At 36.8% G+C, this 19,546-nt stretch overlaps 1 protein-coding gene across 1 annotated transcript in view; it reads right to left on the bottom strand.

The window, feature by feature from the left end:
* The window catches only part of LOC150075155 (methyltransferase-like protein 25B), a 158,148-nt gene that overhangs the window by 75,595 nt on the left and 63,007 nt on the right, over positions 1-19,546 (bottom strand). The window contains exon 5 of the mRNA XM_090388383.1: positions 16,029-16,131. Coding sequence (XP_090244509.1) covers positions 16,029-16,131 — 103 coding nt within the window. The remainder of the gene's footprint in view (positions 1-16,028; positions 16,132-19,546) is intronic.

Genomic DNA, 19,546 nt, shown 5'->3' with positions numbered 1-19,546 from the left:
TCGTTTGCTTCGACGTATAAGCTCTGGACAGGAGATGTTCGAAAAGCTCCAGTAGCGATACGGATAGCCTGATGGTGGACAGGGTCTAGCCATCGGAGGACACTATCTCTAGCTGAAGAGTATACCTGGGACCCGTAGTCTAATTTGGGTCGTACAAGTGCACGGTAAAGCCGTAGTAGGGTGCATCGATCTGCTCCCCAACACGTTGAGGAGAGAGAGCGGAGGATATTGAGTCCCCTCGTGCAGTTTGTACGAAGTTGACGAATATGTTTGAGAAAAGTCAACTTTTTATCAAACACAAGTCCCAAGAATTTTGTGTCTGACACTACTGGAATAACATTTTGTCCGAGCCGTAATTCAGGTTCAGGATGAAGATTACGCTTGCGACAAAAGTGTACGCAAACGGTCTTCTCCGGCGAGAACCTGAAGCCATTACCAAGTGCCCAGGAATTAAGGCGATCAATGGCTTTCTGCAGTTGTCTTTCAATAACCCTCATGTTGCATGACTGACAAAATATGCTAAAGTCATCAACATAGAGGGCACAGTTTACAGTTGGAGGAAGTTGTTCTGTGATGGAATTGACTTTGATGGCAAAAAGCGTGACACTTAATACTGATCCTTGTGGTACTCCCTCCTCTTGGCTGAAGGGACGAGAGAGTGAGGATCCCACACGAACTTGGAAAGATCGATTGGCTAAAAAGTTTTGAATAAAAAAGGGGAGATACCCTCTAAGGCCAAGGCTATGCAGATCTTTTAAAATGCCAAATCTCCAAGTTGTGTCATACGCTTTCTCCATGTCAAAGAACACCGACAACAAGTGTTCGCGTTTTAGGAAAGCATCCCGGATGGATGCTTCCAATCTAATAAGATGGTCCAAAGTGGACCGGTTCCTTCGGAAGCCGCACTGGATGCTGGAGAGAAGGTCATTTGATTCTAAATACCATATTAAACGAGAATTGACCATTCTCTCCAGGATTTTGCACAGACAGCTAGTCAGAGCAATAGGACGATAATTGGTGGTAACTTTTGGATCCTTTCCTGGCTTAGGAAAGGCAAGAATGATTGCCTTTCGCCAGGAATCCGGAAACTGCCCATCAGTAAAGATTCTGTTATACAGAAGGAGCAGACAATCTATAGATTTTGGTGAAAGATGTTTAATCATTTCATAATGGATGCCATCTGGCCCAACAGCACTTGCTTTGGAAAGAGCGAGGGCTCTTTTCAGTTCCTCTATAGTGAATGCCCCGTTGTAGGGATAGAGGCCCTTGGTCTTAAAATTAAGTGCTTGTTTTTCCATTTTATTTTTCAGGACCAGGAACTCTGGGGAGTACGAGGATGTTGCGGAGATGTTAGAGAATGTTTCCCCAAGAGCATTGGCTATTGCAGTTGGATCTGCAATAGCGCATCCATTATAATCTAGGATTGAAGAAGGGTGGGATGTATATTTTCCCTTCATTTTCCGGATTTTATCCCAGACTACCTTAGAGTTGGTAGACTGGTTAATAGATGATGTAAAACGGATCCACAATTCCTTTTGACTCTGACGACGGATATATCGGGCTTTGGCTCGTGCACGTTTAAAGGTTATAAGGTTCGTCGTGGTGGGATAGCGGCGGAATATCCCCCACGCTTTGTTTTGAGCCTTTTTTGCCGCTGTGCATTGGGAATTCCACCAAGGTTTAGGAAATGGTGGAAACCGGGCAGATGTTTTTGGAACAGCATTCGCAGCTGCTTGGACAATATTTTCTGTGATGTACTTAACTGCAACATTGATAGACTCTTGACTGACTGTGCTAAGATCAAAATTTGCCTGATGTTGGAAGGCAGTCCAGTCAGCCTGATCAATCTTCCACCGTGGTAACCTAAAAGGAAGACATGGTCTCCCACTGTGTAACAAGGTTATCACGGGGAAGTGATCGCTTCCGTACGGATTCTCCTCCACTTCCCAAGTGAGTGAAGGGAGTAGAGAAGGGGAGCAGATAGAGAGATCAATGGCAGAAAAAGTACGGGTAGGCATGTGGAAGAAGGTGTTTGTTCCAGTATTTAGAAGGGAAAGGTCATTGTCATTGAGCATATGCTCTATGACTCGTCCCCTTCCGTTGATGTTAGCACTACCCCACAGGGTGTTATGTCCGTTAAAATCCCCGAGAAGTAAGAAAGGGGGTGGCAGCTGCGTAAGGAGATCATCAAGGTCTGCCTGGGGGATGTCGGTCCCAGGTGGCAAATAAATGGAGCACACAGTTAATAGAAATCCCACTGAAAGGCGAATTGCAACAGCCTCTATGCTGGTTGTAATTAGCAAAGGCTGCACTGGGGTCTGGTTACCCACAAGGATAGCCACTCCCCCATGTACAGGGCCGTCCGCAATTCTATCCTTTCGAAAAAATGTGATGTTGTGCATGGTGGGATCATCATTTGCCTTTAGATATGTCTCCTGCAAGCAAAAGCAAACCGGCTCGTGCTTTTGCAGGAGGGCCTTGATGTCATCCATATTTTGCCGGAATCCACGACAATTCCATTGTAGGAATTTAGCCATTATTTTGGCTTGGTGGGTCCATCTGGCGGCTTCCGAGGTGCTGAGGGCTTACTTTTATCAGTCTTGGATTTATCTTTTTTGGGGAAGAATGGACGCTGTCCCGTGTCCATTTCTTCCTCCGCAAAGAGTTCCAAGACTGATTCTTCGGGTACCTCCTTTTGCTCGACATCCATTTTTTCTTGGGTAGTAGGGGGGACTTCCCCTTTCTTATTCTTTTCTTTCGTAATTACCTTTGTTAATTGTGGAGCATTAGGAGGTACCGATATAGGAGTGGCAGCTGATTGGTCCTTCTGTGTAGGTTTTTGCGAACTTAAGAGATACCGCGCGATGGGAGTGAAAGACTCCTTGGGAGGAATGGTCATGTCCGTCTGAGTTCCGACGGAACATCTCCCTGCTACCTTCTGGGCGTAGGTAGGTCTGTTGATATTCAGGGGTTTGACCGATTTCCTTGCCTCCTGGTATGATATATTTAGCTCTGCCTTCAGCCGTTGAATTTCTTTTTCTTCTTTCCACCTCTGGCATGCTCGTGAGTAGGCCGGATGTTCGCCCTCACAGTTAATACAGGTGGGTTTTGCGGCTGAACATGCTGTTGTTTCGTGGTCCTTTGCACCGCATCGTGCGCATGCAAGGACTCCACGGCAGGCCATTTGAGAGTGTCCATACTTCTGGCATTTAAAACACCGTAAAGGGTTCGGAACGTATGGACGCACTGAACAGTTGATATATCCAGCTTTGATCTCGTCAGGAGGTTTAGGAGAGTTAAAAGTCAGGATAACGCTCCTGGTTTTAACTATTTTTCCATCCCTTCGCGCAGTGATTCTCTTGACAGCAATGACTCCCTGTGGTTTTAATTCGGAGCAGATTTCCTCCTCGGTGACGTCGAGAAGGTCCCACTCCGAAATGACACCTCTCGATGAATTGAGTGTTCTGTGTGGTGTCACCGTTATAGGGATTCCTCCGATTGATGTTACTCGGAGTAGATGTTCGGATTGCCTGTCATTTTTAGTTTCAATTAAGAGGTCTCCAGAGCGGAGCCTCTTAACTGATTTGGGTGAACCTACTAACCCATCTAACCCTTTTTGGATAAAAAAGGGCGACATTTTACCAATCGGTTTTTCACCGGTTGAGTGCATAATCAGGAACCTTGGAACAGGCCCTGATGTTACTTCTGTTCGCTGCCTTTTTGTACTAATAGTACTATCTGGATCGTCGTCAATGTTTGCAGATAGGGACCGGGTTGGGGCCCCTGAAGAAATGAGTTTATCAGGATTCATAGAGTTTATTTAATTGTTCAGTGCCCGGGCTCCCCACCCACCACGGAGCCCAAAGGGACGCCCACTACCCGGCATGCAATAAATGCGCTCGGGAGTGGGACGCCAGGGCTACCCAGACACTATACCCGCACCGCCGCCAGCCTGAATCCTGTCCCTCGGACCATGAGGGTAGGGGCGTGGCATTGACACGGTTGACCCTCGCAGGCGAACCTACTAGCCGATTGATCCTAGCCGGGCCTTCCAGGACCACCCGTCTTGTCGAAGCAGGGGCCAAAGTGGTGTATTGAAGCTGGGCCCCTCAACCACCAGGATCCCCCTTTCCGAATTTCCACGGGTCGCAGCGCACGGCAAACACGCCGGATTCCATTGATGTAAGCCCGGAACCTAGGCTGTGGGCGTTGGATCCCAGTGATGCTAGTCTGGAAGTCCAGCAGCGTCACTGGGAGGTCCCCTCACCACGTACAGGTGCCCACGTCGAGGGGAATTAGCAGGAGACATGAAATCTTGCAGCAAGTATAAACTGTTCTGCAAACTGGTCACTAGGAGAGGGGTGAGAAAAGCTAAGGCAGATTATGAGAAGTCCTTAACTAAGAATGCAAAGAAAAGTGGCAAAGAATTTTTTTCTTATATCAATACTAGAAGGAAAGGGATGAACAACATTGTCCCAGTAGATATCAATAGTATAGCTATTGATGTTCCTGTTCAGGTTGCTGTAAAACTAAATAAATATTTTGCATGTGTGAAAGTAGTTTTCAAGAATGGGAACACCAGAAATACGCTAAGTTATAATTGGGAGCTAAATGATTTTGTCATAAAAGAACAAAAAAAGAAGAAAGTATCATAACAGAAAAAGTGAAATGGAAATTACTGAAGTTTGCACATGTGGCTGATGGGATCTATCCAGGTATATTACAAGAAGCATCAAAAGAGGTAAAAAAAACCCTTAGCCATAATTATGAGGGCATCCTTGTATTCAGAGAAGGATTCTATGGACTGAACCTGTGTGGACATATCTCCTACATGCAGATGGGGATCAAGGGGTGACGTGGGCAATTATAGACCTATATGCTTGACTTCTGTTCAGGAAAAATAATGGAGTCAATGATCAAAGAAGTATTGCAGTATTATCATCCTAGCAGGAATGGAATTATATGGAAACCACAGCAATGGTTTGTTGGGGGGGGGGATCCTACCTGACCAATCTGATTAGCTAATGTGATGCAAGTAACAAAGAAACAGATGCAAATAATAATTTTGACATCACATATTTAGATTTCAGTAAAGCTTTTGACACTCATATCAAATGAAAGACTACTGTACAAATACCCCAGGGGCTCACATTTTGGCTGGTGCAGCATAAGCCCCAGGCTTCCTTGCACCATATGACTAATAATAATAATAACTAGTAAGAGTTAGGGCTGTTTTTAACTCTATGTGGTGAATGGCCAAATGTATAGGTTAAAACCCTTTGATATGAAACTAGGCTTCAGTTTTATCATTTTTCTGTTTTAGGACCAGGAACCATTATATTCCAGAATCAATAAAGGGTGCAATGTGCATTTTCTCTTTATTTTCCATATTTTGGATTTTGTCAGACTGTTTGCATGGTCAACTGGGCAAAATATTATGTAAAACAGACCTGATCCTTTTAGCTCTGACAGTGAATATAACACATTTTTGCATGTATATATTAACATTTCGCTGCCACTTATATTTTTTCTAGATTCTGATTCGATATAATTCTTCAGTTGGATTATTTCTCTGGGTTGCTGCAACAAGTAAGCACTGCTTTTTAGTAAATGGAAGGGATTTCATCTGTGAAGAATCACTTCAAGTAATGCTGACATCTGTTGTTTGTAGTGTCCTAACATTAACAGATGCATTTGAATAAGGTCCAAAATCCACATCACTGGAATAGAATTCTATTTGAATATCAGATGACATGTTATAAAGAGCTGATTCAACATACTGTCCATCCCTGTTCCTTTTTAGTCATGGTTCCCCAGGCTGTGGATCCATAACAACTCTTCATGGTAAAATTTTATAGGAAAACATTTTTTATACAAAATTTTATCCATAGACACACTAAAGATGTTTCGTTTTCTTTGTTTTTTATTTATTTTTTGTTTGTTTTCTAAAAAATTAAAATTCAGTAAACAATCAAAAAAATTTTACCTTTTTTTCCTGTGGAAAATAATAAACTAGATAAAATAACTTCAACATATCCAAAGAATATAGAAACCATGAACCAGGTTTTATAGCATTCTCCAGACAGTCTGATTGGTGGTAAGCAAATCCCTGCCATAATGCAAACAGCCTATGGTTCAAATCAGTGTGCCAATATCGAACAGTTATTCTTTTCACATGCCCTTTCTTTTTACAGTGCTAATTTATTGACCACAATTTAATGGATGCATATTTTGGTTAAGACACAACACTTGGGGTTCATGTTGACACAAGTTTGCAATCCAGCAGCAAATGTGTTAAAGGTTAGTTGATTAGATGGAGCAGGATATTTTTGCAATGTTTATCAAGCTTTGCTTTGAGCCTTTTTTGCTGTTGCACATTCTGCATTTCACCATGGCTTTGGTAATGGTGGAAATAGGGTGGATGTTTGGAAATGCAATTTCGGCTGCATGGACAATATTTTCTGTGATGTATGTCATTGCATCACTGAGAAGTTACTTACTGACAGTAAGTTCCTTACTGTCATCCCCTGACCTTTCCACATCCTCCATATTTGGTGGTGACGGGCTTGAGCCCCGGTCTAATCAAGAAGCGTATGCTACGCACTGCTGCTCCTTCCCACCTGGCTACGGAGGAGCCTGCAAGTTGCTAGTAAACAATTTATGGACATTCAAGGTAAAAATGCACTTCCTTTAAAAACATATTACAGTAAAGGTTCGGTTGTTCAGATCCATCCACCCATCCGGCACATTAAAAACATCATATATCAAAAAAGGACAATTGTGCTATGTACTAAGTAGCAAAGAGATTTAAATATTACAAAAATGCACTAAATAAAAACATTTTATATTAAAAATCAGCCCAAAGCAATTTCTGTAGAAAGTTGGAAAATACTGTACTTACAATTTACATTACATCAAAAGTGAATACCAATGGCACTGAAGTCAGTGCTACTTCCCCTGTTTGCTGCCATTAAAATATTAGTCATTTAGGCAAGTGTATTTATATTGTCATATCAGTAACCCATCAATCCATTATGATAGCTAAAAAAGACCTGAAAGCTAGTGGAAAATGTATTTGTGTTGTGTTTATCTTAAAAGAGAAACTGGCTATTTGTAAAAGATTAGAAAAGGGTGAAAATCAATGTACTTGTGGAGGAGCATGATCTTAACTTTTCAATGATAATAAGTGTGAAAAAAAATATTTTAAAATCAAGCCAAAGGATATATAGTGTACAGAATGGTGCAATTAATAAATTTAATCACATTATGGTCTTTCGCTGCAGTGTGGGCATCTATGAGGATATGCCTGTTGAATGGGTATTATTCTAATTGCATATGCACCTATATGTACTTAGTAGCCCACAGCATAGCATCAGCTAGGGATGTAGACCCCCATCCCAACTAATTCCAGACAACTAGGATTGTATTATATATTGCTGAGCATGCTATTAGCTGTATCAGAAATGAAACAAGTAATTTACATTTCTTCAACTGTTTCTTACTATTTTGTGCATATATCATGATCAGATTTCCACTTGGCAAAATGCATATCTAAATGTTTTTCAATAAACTAGGGCAGCGGCTCCCAAAATACTGAGATCTGCAGACCCCCCATATATATATATATATACACACACACACACACACACACAGGGTGGTCCGTAATTCATGGTACAACCAGCAAGTGGCTAATTTTTCATGAAAAAAATAAGTCAAAATTGCAGAATAAAATTTTCTTATATGAGGCTTCATTTTTGAGAAAATCCACTTTAAATATTAGTTGAGTATGCATGCACTTGACTAAGACACCGTTGAGTGGATCTCGATACTGACCACTATTTACTCTTCTGTTTACAGTGTCCAGTGCGTACTTTAACATAGGATATGTGAAACACGATATTTCCTTTTGATAATTTCCTTTTATTAGTTTCAGAATTGTTGCCCATTCTGTTGCATACAAAGCTGGGCTCTTCTCACTAGATTATCTTGAAGCCTTTCCAATGTGTTTTGAGTTTTTAACATTTTGAACGCCAGTACAATCCTTTCCTTCAATTGTACAAGGCCAATGATGTCTTTGGAATACAGAATTGCTTTGATATGACCCCATAAGTAAAAGTCTAAAGGTGTCAAAAATCCGGAGACCATGGTGGCCAGGTGATTGTTCCGCCACAACCGATCCAACATTCCTATCACTCATTTAAAATGTTCCTCACTTCTCAAGTAAAATAAGCTGGGGCATCATCATGCTGGAAAATCATAGTTCTTCTAGTATCCAGATAAACATTTTCTAGTAGTCCGGGTAACTCGTTGCATAAGAAGTGTAAGTACGACGCACCCCTTAAATTATCTGGAAGGAAATAAGGTCCCACGATTTCGTTACCGATTATACCAGCCCAGGTGTTCATGCTCTACCTTTCTTGAAAATGCATTTCAACAATAACGTGAGGACTTTCAAGAGCCCACCAATACGTATTTATGTACGTTGAAAATTCTGTGTTGTGTACAGTCCATAAAATTTGTGATAAAAATTGTGGCTGCATAAATAGCCAATGACAGAAAGCCATTTGTGGAACAAAATCACAAGCTCTTAGTCCTTCACTCTCTGGACATGAAATGGATGCATCCTGTTCTCAAGCAGTACGTGAATAATTGTTGACCTGCTAATGTTATGCCGAGAAGAAAGATCTCTCATACTAAGACGACAATTATTATTGACATCCATAATAATTTCTTCTTCCGTATGATTAGGCAATCGTCGACGACGTCCGCAATTTTGATGTAGAGAATGGAACGAAACACAGTTGGACAGCGTTTGCTCTACTCTTTGAATTACTCACCTGTCTAGATGACGACGATTGGAATATCTCTCTGTAATAATTTGCTGCAGCAGAAGCGTTTCCGGCACCTCCTCCTAATGCAAGGAACATGTCCATGTATTTGCAATTACTGTACCTTGCCATATCGATGGATTGACAGAAACTTATAGTGAATACTGATAATAAGTAAGATACTTAGACTGATAATAACAAATGTTGACATTGTATCATAAACATGCCAAGTTGTGACACTGTATAAAGCAGAAGTGTAAATAGTGGTCGGTACCGAGATCTGCTCAACGGTGTCTTAGTCAAGTGCATGCATACTTAACTAATATTTAAAGTCAGTTTTCTCAAAAACAAAGCCTCATATGAAAAAATTGTATTCTGCAATTTCAACTTATTTTTTCATGAAGAATCAGCCTCTTGCCAGTTGTACCATGAATTACGGACCACCCTGTATATATATAAATTGACTAATTGTAATATAAAGAAAATTAAATTAAAACGTAGGAATAGCAACCACTGGGGAAGCATTACTGTATGAACCACCACACACTGCTCTTAAAATGCAAAATAAAATAATTAATTCAATGCCAGTAGCATGGCAAACCAAATAAGCAAAAATAAAATAAACTATATATCATAAGATAACACAAAAGGGAGGGAGAATCAGAAAGGGTATTCCAGAAGGAAACGTTCCTAAAATAATTTAGAAAGAGCCGAAAGTTACAATATCAAGTAATGAAATATAATTTAGAATGCCAATTAAAAGAAATTTAGTGGTTCTCCCAAAAAAAGCACCAGATCTGAATTATGTGAAATATCACTTAAAAATGAAACAAAAACGAACTACAGGTAGGTAGTTCCCAACTTTACGAGTTAATTCGTTCCTACCATGAGCTCATAAAGCGGGAATTTATTTCCCATAGATATGTTAAAAATAGGGGTAATGTTCTCAACAATGAAATTAGTTTATGTTTAAACAATGATTGATTTATCCAAAGAAAGGAAACCGTAGCCTGTAAAATCAAGCAAATTATAATAATAAAGAAATTATTTGACTTGTCTTTCTTCACGGATTAGGCGATCCGCCTGTTCCGATCTCAAAGAGGTCTGCCCATCTTTTCTTCGGTCTTCCTCTGTCTCTTTTTCCTTTTGCTCTATACGTGTAAGCTAATTTAGGGAATCTATAATCTTCCATTCTTTCTACATGTTCTTTCCAGCTTTGTCTATAAAGACTTTGTATATAAAGTCTTTGACTTACAAATGTTAAAGAATGTTTATTCTTCATCATTGTTATCGACTAAATGCACACTTGTTGATCACTCGTTATTGACTCGGCACTCGTTGGTTTGTTGCACAAGGAGTCGTCTTCTTCAGAAATGCTTCAAGAGGCATTTGTTTCCAAGATAATCTTCTCTTTTCTTTATAAATTTTAATAGCGTGCATAAGCATTTTTTAACTGAATGCACAAATTGCAACACGATTTTCATGGAGTAACAAGTTTACGAAGCTTAAAAAAAAAAGGAATGAAGAGAAGATTCTGAAAATTTGCTTTTTATACGATTGAAGATTTTATACAATTCAGTAAAGGAAAAACACATTTCAGCATAATAATATAAAAAAAAAAAAAAAAAAATCACAATTCCAGCTATTGGTATTTTTGAAAATGCAATAACATGGAGTTTACTACATGTGTATAATTGCTTGCAGTAACAGAAAAGCCCAATAAACCGGAAAGTGTAAATTGTTTTTATTGTTTTATGGTCTTTACCTCCAGAAATGTGCTTTTGAAAAATATCACAAAGCCTTTCAAAATTGGTTCTTATAGCAGAACATATAATAACGATGAAAGTGAGGTGCATTTTAATAATTTGAATTGGTAACTAATACAATTTACATTATAAAAACAACTTTTTAGAGAGTTATATAGCGACAATTTCAAGTTCCAAGGTTGTGGAACGAATTACCAAAAAACAATGTGTTATTGGGTTCACATTACGATATTTTCACGATATGATGGTGTCTCTGGAACAGATTAATATCGTAAAGCGGGGTACACTGTATGGTATAGCTACGCATGTGGTTTGAAATACGGTATTTATGAATGTTTAACATTCATTTTTTGCAATTAATGTTCATATTTTCAATTTTGTTTATACTTGAAAAAAAAAAAAAAAATTCATAAACCCGGGAACTGCCTGAACAATAGTGGACCAAATAAATTCATAAACAAAATGAAAGACTTTTAATTTAATTTTTTTTTTATTACAATTAGTCAATTTATTTTACAAGGTAGTAGTGAGCCAGTTAGCTAATGCACACTCATACTGCCCTCTATAGTCCAATTTCTGTTATATATTTCAGTTCAACAGTTACTGTGTCAGTCGTATGGTGTTGCCACGTGAGTGCTATTTTCTTTATTGTTATAATTTCTCATTGCATAAGGGCCAATATTATTCAAAACCATTGCATCCACGGATCAATCAGTGTATTGGTTCGTGTATGATTGGATATGTCTAACATTCGAAATGCAGTGATCCCCTAACCCCATTATTTACTTTGTGGTCCTCCATCGAGATGGGGCATAATGGTCAGTCTTTCATTATGTTTATGATTTTATTTGGTCCAGTATTGTAGTTGGCTTTTGTTTCATTTTTAAGTGATATTTCACATAATTCGGAACAGATGAGTGTCTGGGGATGTCATTAAATTTCTTTTAATTGGCATTCTAAATTATATTTCGTTACTTGATATTGTAACTTTTGGTTCTTTACAAATTATTTTAGGAATGTTTCCTTCTGCAATACCCTTTCTGATTCTCTCCCTCTTCCCTTTTGTGTTATCTTATGATATATAGTTTATTTTATTTTCCCTCATTTGGTTTGCATTGCATTTACTGGCATTGAATTAATTATTTTATTTTATATATATATATATAAAAACACATATTACTTGATATCCCCTTCTGAATGTTTCACAGACCCCCAGGTTTGGGAAATTCTGAACTAGAGCATCGGGCCCAAGGTAACTGCTTTGCTTTCCTTACTTTGAGGCCAGGCCCAGAGTATAAATCAGTCCTTATTAACTACCGGATTTCCTATTTAATTTATGAAAGATAGATAATCCAGATTACCTATCTTTCAATCATTCTATTCCTCAATTGATCTTTAACTACTAAAGTAAACCCTACTACTTCTAATGCTGCCTCTGTTTAGTCCATCCATCCTTTTGATATTTTGGTTACCTTGGAGTGAATATCACAAGATTTTACATCCTTATTTGGAATATTATTTTGCCCTTCTGTATATCTTTTAATTTCATTTATTTCATTAAAACTCTCATTTTAGAAAATTCTCATTTTTTTATCAATCCCTTTATTTGTCTTTGGGCTAATTTCTCTCTTGCTCCAAATGAATTTGTTTAACTGACTTTCTACATTACTTATTTAGTTCACTTTTATGCCTATATTTTCTCTTCATAAAGGACTATATACATGTACAAATTTACCAACTTGATCCAATTTTTGCAGTCTACACTCCAAATTTTCCCTGTCTCTTCTAACCTTTATAACTCATATAACTGTGTAACTAATTTTCATGCCAAACTGTCTATGACCTTTATCTAATTTATTCAAATAATTTTGAAGATCACGAAAGGTGCTCATATTATTTAATAATACAATATCATCAACATACAATATTTATGATCCACTTTTTTATTTTACATCTCCCTCACTAAAACTTTGTTAGTAAATTACATTCTTGTAAAAAGTGGCAAAGTGGTAACATTTATTTATTAAATTGTCCACATAACAAAAAGTGGCAAGGTGCAGCACTGTCTCATTCCAAGTTTAACCTTAAACCATTTCCAATAATTCATTCAATATTAAAAGCAAATATTTCAATACAAACTTTTCGTTTCCATTAAAAGATGACCTCTGGTTTTGCATTTTTCTGAAATTAGAAAACAATTTATAATTTTTTGATTTGATAAAACATATGGCTTTATTACATACTTTTGCAAGATCAATAAATTGTAAATCAGATTTTTGTTATCTTCCCATGACTTTTCTACAATTTGTCTTAGTTCATCCTGACATTAAAATGGCATATTTGACAACCCCTGGAAACCCTTATTTGGCCTAAAAATCCAAGGTTATAATCAGCAAATACTCCTAACCCTCCTCATTAGGATACTTGCACAGATTTTACACAATAAAGAGGAATTACTCTTTAGAGTAAAGTTCCTCTGTAACTGCCACATTCAGCTTTATTTCTCCTTTTATGTAATGATGACTTACTTCAACCTTCTGGAATTTGTCCACTGGAAAACAACCACTAAATAACAATGTATGCAATTATGACCCAATTTCCCTTCCAGCTTTCACATCTAATTTTGCCTAAATCTCTGGATTTCCATTTTCCATAGCAGAAACACAGAAAGCATCCAAAATTTCCTCTTGTTCAATCTTTTCCTCATCTTTGTTCAAAATTCAATATCTTTACCTTCTGTTTTAATTTTGTTTTTATCATTTTTGATTACCTTATGGTTTTATCTCCTATTCTGTAATTTTTAACTAAATGCCAAAAAGTTTTCTATCTTCCTAATAATTGCTTTCCCATGTCTTTCCAGGATTTTTCTTTATCCTCTTTCATGCACATTTTACTCTCTTACACTTAATGTTTCAATATTAAATTTTTTTTTTCTCTAACTACTGTAACCTCTTGGATCTGTAGCCATGTAACCATGGCATTCCGAATTTCACGCCACAAACCAGGCACGTAGGAAGGTCTTTAAAAACATTCTCCTTACATGCGTCTTTTTGTGTGGCTTTCAAGAAAAGTTCTTAAATTTTTGTAATTTTTCATTTAAAATCATTTTAGTAATAGAATTATAATTTAACATTTTAGTAATAGGATTATCATTTAACCTTTTAGCAATAGGATTATCATTTAACCTTTTAGCAATAGGATTATCATTTAACATTTTAGCAATAGGATTATCATTTAACCTTTTAGCAATAGGATTATCATTTAACCTTTTAGCAATAGGATTATCATTTAACCTTTTAGCAATAGGATTATCATTTAACCTTTTAGCAAAATTTCAAGATTTCTAGTTGTTCACGAATCAGAAGGTTTAATTTTTGCCCATTTTATCACTTTCATACCTATTTTTAATTCTGATTACCAGTTTTTATTTGCTCAATATAAGATAGCTACTTCCAATTCTAAATCCTCCATATATCCTTGTATCTTCAACTAGCTAATTGTTTAAGATCCTGTTCTAGTCAATTATGCTTTTCTTGTTTTTAGTATGTTTTTTTCTGCATAATCTGCTTTATACAGAAAGATCTGGTCCTATCTTCATATAGCAATTTTCTATATGAAGATATAGCAAATATAATTGCTATGTTTGTAATTAAGAGTGCATTACTTATTACCATTATTGTTAAATTTACCTTTTTCTCCAAAATTTCCTGGAAATATCTCTGTACATGGTACTTTCATTTCCTGTCCTGCTATTTAAACTCCAACCATTGCTCTTCAACTTTTTCTGCACTGCTCTACTGAATAATGCTTCCCAACCAATTAAATATTTCCTAACACATCCTAAAAACTATTGCTACACCTTCCTTGCAATGTACTACCTTACTTTCAGAATAAATTCATTTTTAATTATACTCCAACTACACCCCCCACCCCTTGTATTCATCCTCTTGAATAGTGTAACAGCAGTAACAATCTATTTCTGTTAATTCCATTTCTTTGTCATTTATGCTTTTAATATCTTTAACCCTCATTTAGCATCATGTAATTTAGTTCACTGAAGCCCAGCAGGGGCCTTGTTTATCAGAGGTTAGATCTCACTTGCATGTTCTTGAACTTATTTTGGCCTATAATTTATTCAATTTGGTCAGCTTAGTCTCATATTAGCAGTCTATCCTTGTTTATTTAATGGCTATATAACTCCATACTAACATGTTACACCACAAGAAAATGAGTAGAACTCAGCTCTGGACTCCAGCCAGTTCTCCATTAGACTAGCTTATGAGGGATCTCCTGATTTGACCTATCAGTAAACTAACCAACATCATGTGGTTGTGGTCTGGTTCTCTGACAAGGCAAAGCAGGAACACCTTGTTAACCCAAGTGATATATCCCAGTCAAATTAAGTCTTGAACTCACTTTGGCCTAAAATTTATTCAATTTGGTTACATACTGGCAGTATATCTTTGTTTATTTAATACATGGCATTTCAATTAAAAAGCACTGAAATCTATCTGGCTTATGTTTGGATTTAGGGCCATTTGTCATCTGGATCTTTTTTTGTTATATCTGTGCTGAAATTTTTGATTTTGATATTGAAATTAAATGAAGTTGCTGTTTAGATTTTACAATTTTTAAATTAAAATTTTGCCTAATCATTTTTCTTAATAGGAAAGTTTTTTCCTCCATTTTCAATTTAGCTAAAAACATCATTGATGTACTTCTGAAGCAAATGTAAACCAATTTTATTAGAAGGGGATAAAAATAAAATAAATAAATGAGCACAACAGTTGTTACATATGATGTTCACCTTTCAGTATGTGTTTAGCTCTAAATGGCCATTATGCTGTGCCTCCTCATACTTACGACCATTGCCTTTCCTTTTCTTCAAATAAAATCATTTTACGTTTGTTTCAGAAGTACACCAATGACAATTTTAGATTAAACAGAGTTAAGAAGAAAAAAAATTATTAGACAAAATTTAAGTTTAGACTGTAAAATTTGAATGGTAATACTCAGTCCATTTTAATATCAAATCAAAATTTTCAGCTGAAATATGACAAATATCAAAACTTTCAGCTGAAATATGACAAAAAAGCACCACATGACAAATAGCCTATACCTAAAAATAAATGAAAAGTGACTTTCAATTGAAGCACCTTGTATCAATGCCTCTCTACCATCATTACACCTAACATTTTGACTTTATGGCTTACTAACTGGTACAGAAAACTAAATAATGTATATCTTAGTTTCAACTGGGTAAATTTTAACCAAGTCAATAATAATAAGAGCCCAACCAGCATTTTATTCAAATAGAGAGAGAGAGAGAGAGAGAGAGAGAGAGAATATACTATGAATAAAGGGTATATTTTATTTAGTCATGTGAAGCATTTATTCTTTCATTAAAACTTTCACTATGCATGCATTAACATACCTTTAGCTAGCCTGTCCTTAGCAAATTGAGATTTGAAGGAGGTACTCTCCAATCCTATGACTGTATATCCAAAATGATAATGTAAAACTTGACCTAAATAACCCTAACATACATTTTATAATTAATATAATAATATAATTAAGAGCATCACACAATAATAATTTTAACTTCTGATATAGCAGCTAAAGGGCAACACTTTCACCAGGTAATAACTATATATAAAAACACTGCTCTGCATGCTCAGAGAATTTATTCACCCTTTAGAGTCCATAAGGTAACTGATATTTAAAGTGATCTCTGGAAACATAGCCTTACATAATGAAACCTACTTCAGTTTCTTCTGAGGCAAATGATAAAAATAAAAAATATATATTTCATACTTGCATCATGCAGTTGCCCATGACAAAGTCCTATTCAAAGGTTTACACACATGTTCATCATTATGAATGTTAAAGCCAATCATACAGATTTTACTGTCAGTCAGTCAATATAATGTGGCTGCATAGCAAATATAGTTTTTAACTGGTGTAGCTGTTGTTTACAACATATGTAGAACAAATGGTGAGATATCTGTCAATCTAGAATGCCTGATGAATAAAGACTGAAATGTGGGAACAGATGTACTACTATCTGTAACTCTTCTGTTCCTTGTGGCTCTCCTGGAAGATTGGTATCCACGAAGCGTGTATTTCTTTACTTGGTCCAATATCTGGTAATTTCTCCCTTTGTAAGAGGGATTGGACTTCTAAAAATCTTTAATAGTTTACATCAAATGTAAACCACCTTGGGGAATCTCCATATAACCCAAGTTATAGCAATGAGTGGATGTGAAGCAAGGTTTTGTAAATGTGCCACTAAACTTGCGCAGTTCCACATTTAAGCAGGTGAAATGATTAAACGTGGAGCTGTACAAGAAAAGAGATTTCAGTAAAATCTTTGATGAAGTACCATGTATACAAATGTCGCATAAATTGGAGCATCTAGCATTAGGAGGAAGCTACTACATGGATAAAGGAATAGTTGAAGGATAGGTGACAAAGGATGGTTATAAATGACCACTACTATTCACGACTAGTAGGGGTAGAGTTTCATCTGGGTCAGTGTTGGGTCCCTTAGTGTTTTTAATGCTCATTAATAATATTTATGTAAGTATTTCAAGTCTGATATCTTTATTTGCTGATGATACAAAGGTGGGCACAGTGGCCCTTGCATCTTGAAGTATCATACCCTGATTACTATGAAAAGATTTTAGTAATCAGGGTATGCTACTTCAAAAGATCACCCTTCGCAACAGATCTATGTCCTCTAGGAAGGACATATGTCTGTTGGAAAGTGTACAGAGATAAGAACAAAATTAGTTTGGAACAGAAAAGGATATTCTTCAAAATAATCTACATAAATTAAGCAGAGATGACTGTAAAATGGCAACTGAGGTTTAAAAATCATAAATTCAAGGTAGCAATAATATAATATTGCTTTTAAGTAATGATAATTCTAGAGTAACAACCATTTGGGTTGTAACGAATTCAAAAGTAGTGAGGTATGAAAAATATCTAGGGATAACTGTACAGTCTGATGCGAAATTCTCTCTCTCTGCAATGGTTAAGTCACATGTGGAATACTGCATACAGTTTTTAGAAATCTGATTTTAGGAAGGACACAAATCTGCTGAAAACACCACAAATATGAGCAACAAAATTAGTTGAAGGCACAAAAGTATATTCTTACCAAGAAAGAAAGAATCTGTAAATTTTAGTCTTTGGAAACTAGGCACCTGCAGAAATCAGCCAAAGAGTTATCAATTGTTGGAATAAATTTTCAGCTAGTGTTGCGGAGTTTGAATAGGCAGTTTGAATAAATTTAAGGAAAGGTTTGAACAAATTATTGGAAGCAATGGACAAATGAAGGTGGTTTTTTTGACTGTTTCTGTATAAGCCTTGCTTCCTTGCATCATACTGCCATACTAACACAAATACTAAAACCTTATACACATCAAGTGGATTTCTTCAACCCTCAAACTTGAATTCCACGAATATCAAAAAGAAAAACTTTTTATGATTCTGTTTTGTATATTTCGTTATTCTTTGTAATCATAACACTTGCAAGCTTGTCGAACAAATCTTTGTGTGACCAACTTCAAATTCTTATGATAATTATTTTAAGGTTTAAGCTAATTTCCATCATTAATGCTGCCAGAAAAGAGGGTACCACAAGTAAACAAGCTTCAAAAATACAAGCCAATAATCAACAAAGATATTTGTTTAGGAACAAAGAATCAGTGCTTGGGTTGATATATGTAGTCTAAATTTTGTGGCATTAGCATTAGTAGAGAGAGGCATACGACGCAAGAAAGCAAGCTTATGCAGCATCAGCCAAGGAAAAAAAAAAAAACCCTCCCATTTCACCCCTCAATTTGTTCCAAATGCCTGTTCAGCTCAGCCTTAAATTTATTTAGGCTATCAACTTCCACAACAAAAGATGGAAGTCTGTTCCAAGAATCAACTACCCGCTAGCTAAAGGCAAATTTCTGCACATCTATTCTACAACTGACTTTCCTCAATTTAAATCTATGTCCCCTCAAGTTCTTAATCTGAGCAAGAGAAAGAATCCCATCAGTATTCAGCTTGCTCAACCCATTCAAGGCCTTATACACCTCAATCAGATCACCTCGCAGGTGCCTACTCTCCAGGCACTGCAATTTGCAGAACTTAAACCTTTCTTGGTAAGAGCACCCCTTTGTTCCCCTCACCAATCTTGTTGCCCTTCTTTGTACTCATTCTAGCAACACTACATCCTTCCTAAAATGAGGCCTCCAGACCTGTACACAGTACTCTAGGTGTTGCCTGACCATTGCCTTTTATATAACAGGATAATCACCTCACTGTCCCTGCTAGCAAAATTCCTATATATCATTGACAAGACTCAATGACCTGCCCTGGCAGCCCGTCTGCATTGTTCAGCAAACTTCATATTTGACTGCACAATTACCTCCAGGTCTATTTCACTTCCCCGAGTGTAGTACCACACAGCTGGTAAGTTTCTCTTGGGTTATTACTACCCAGTACTTTGCCTTTGTCAATGTTACACTTCAGTTGCCACTGCTCAGCCTATTTGCCCAACTTATCTAGATCCAGTTGGAATAGCATACTGTCTTTACTGTCATTAACAACCCTGCCAACCTTTATATCATCTGCAAACACGGTCATTAAATTTGATATACCTTCATCAGTATCATTGATAAATATACAAAAGAACAAATGGGCCCAACACCGAATCCTGGGGAACTCAACTAATAACATTTGACCATGAAGAGCAGTGTCCATTGATTACCATTCTCTGTCGTCTCCCACTCAAACATCCTTTTATCCATTGTAGAAACTTACCCTTAATGCCATACCTCTCCAGTTTGTAAAGCAGTCATCCATGTGCAACAGTATCAAAAAAAAAAAAAAAAAAGTAAAGTGCAGCCATTATCAACCCACTGCAGGATGGAAGCCTCCTCAACAATTCATGCTGAG

This window comes from Mastigoproctus giganteus, chromosome 14, assembly GCF_048544385.1.
Source record: "Mastigoproctus giganteus isolate SK-2022 chromosome 14, ASM4854438v1, whole genome shotgun sequence".
NCBI classification, from domain to species: Eukaryota; Metazoa; Arthropoda; class Arachnida; order Uropygi; family Thelyphonidae; genus Mastigoproctus; species Mastigoproctus giganteus.
Note: the sequence above shows the minus strand (reverse complement) of the source record. Positions and strands in the feature narration are given on the sequence as shown.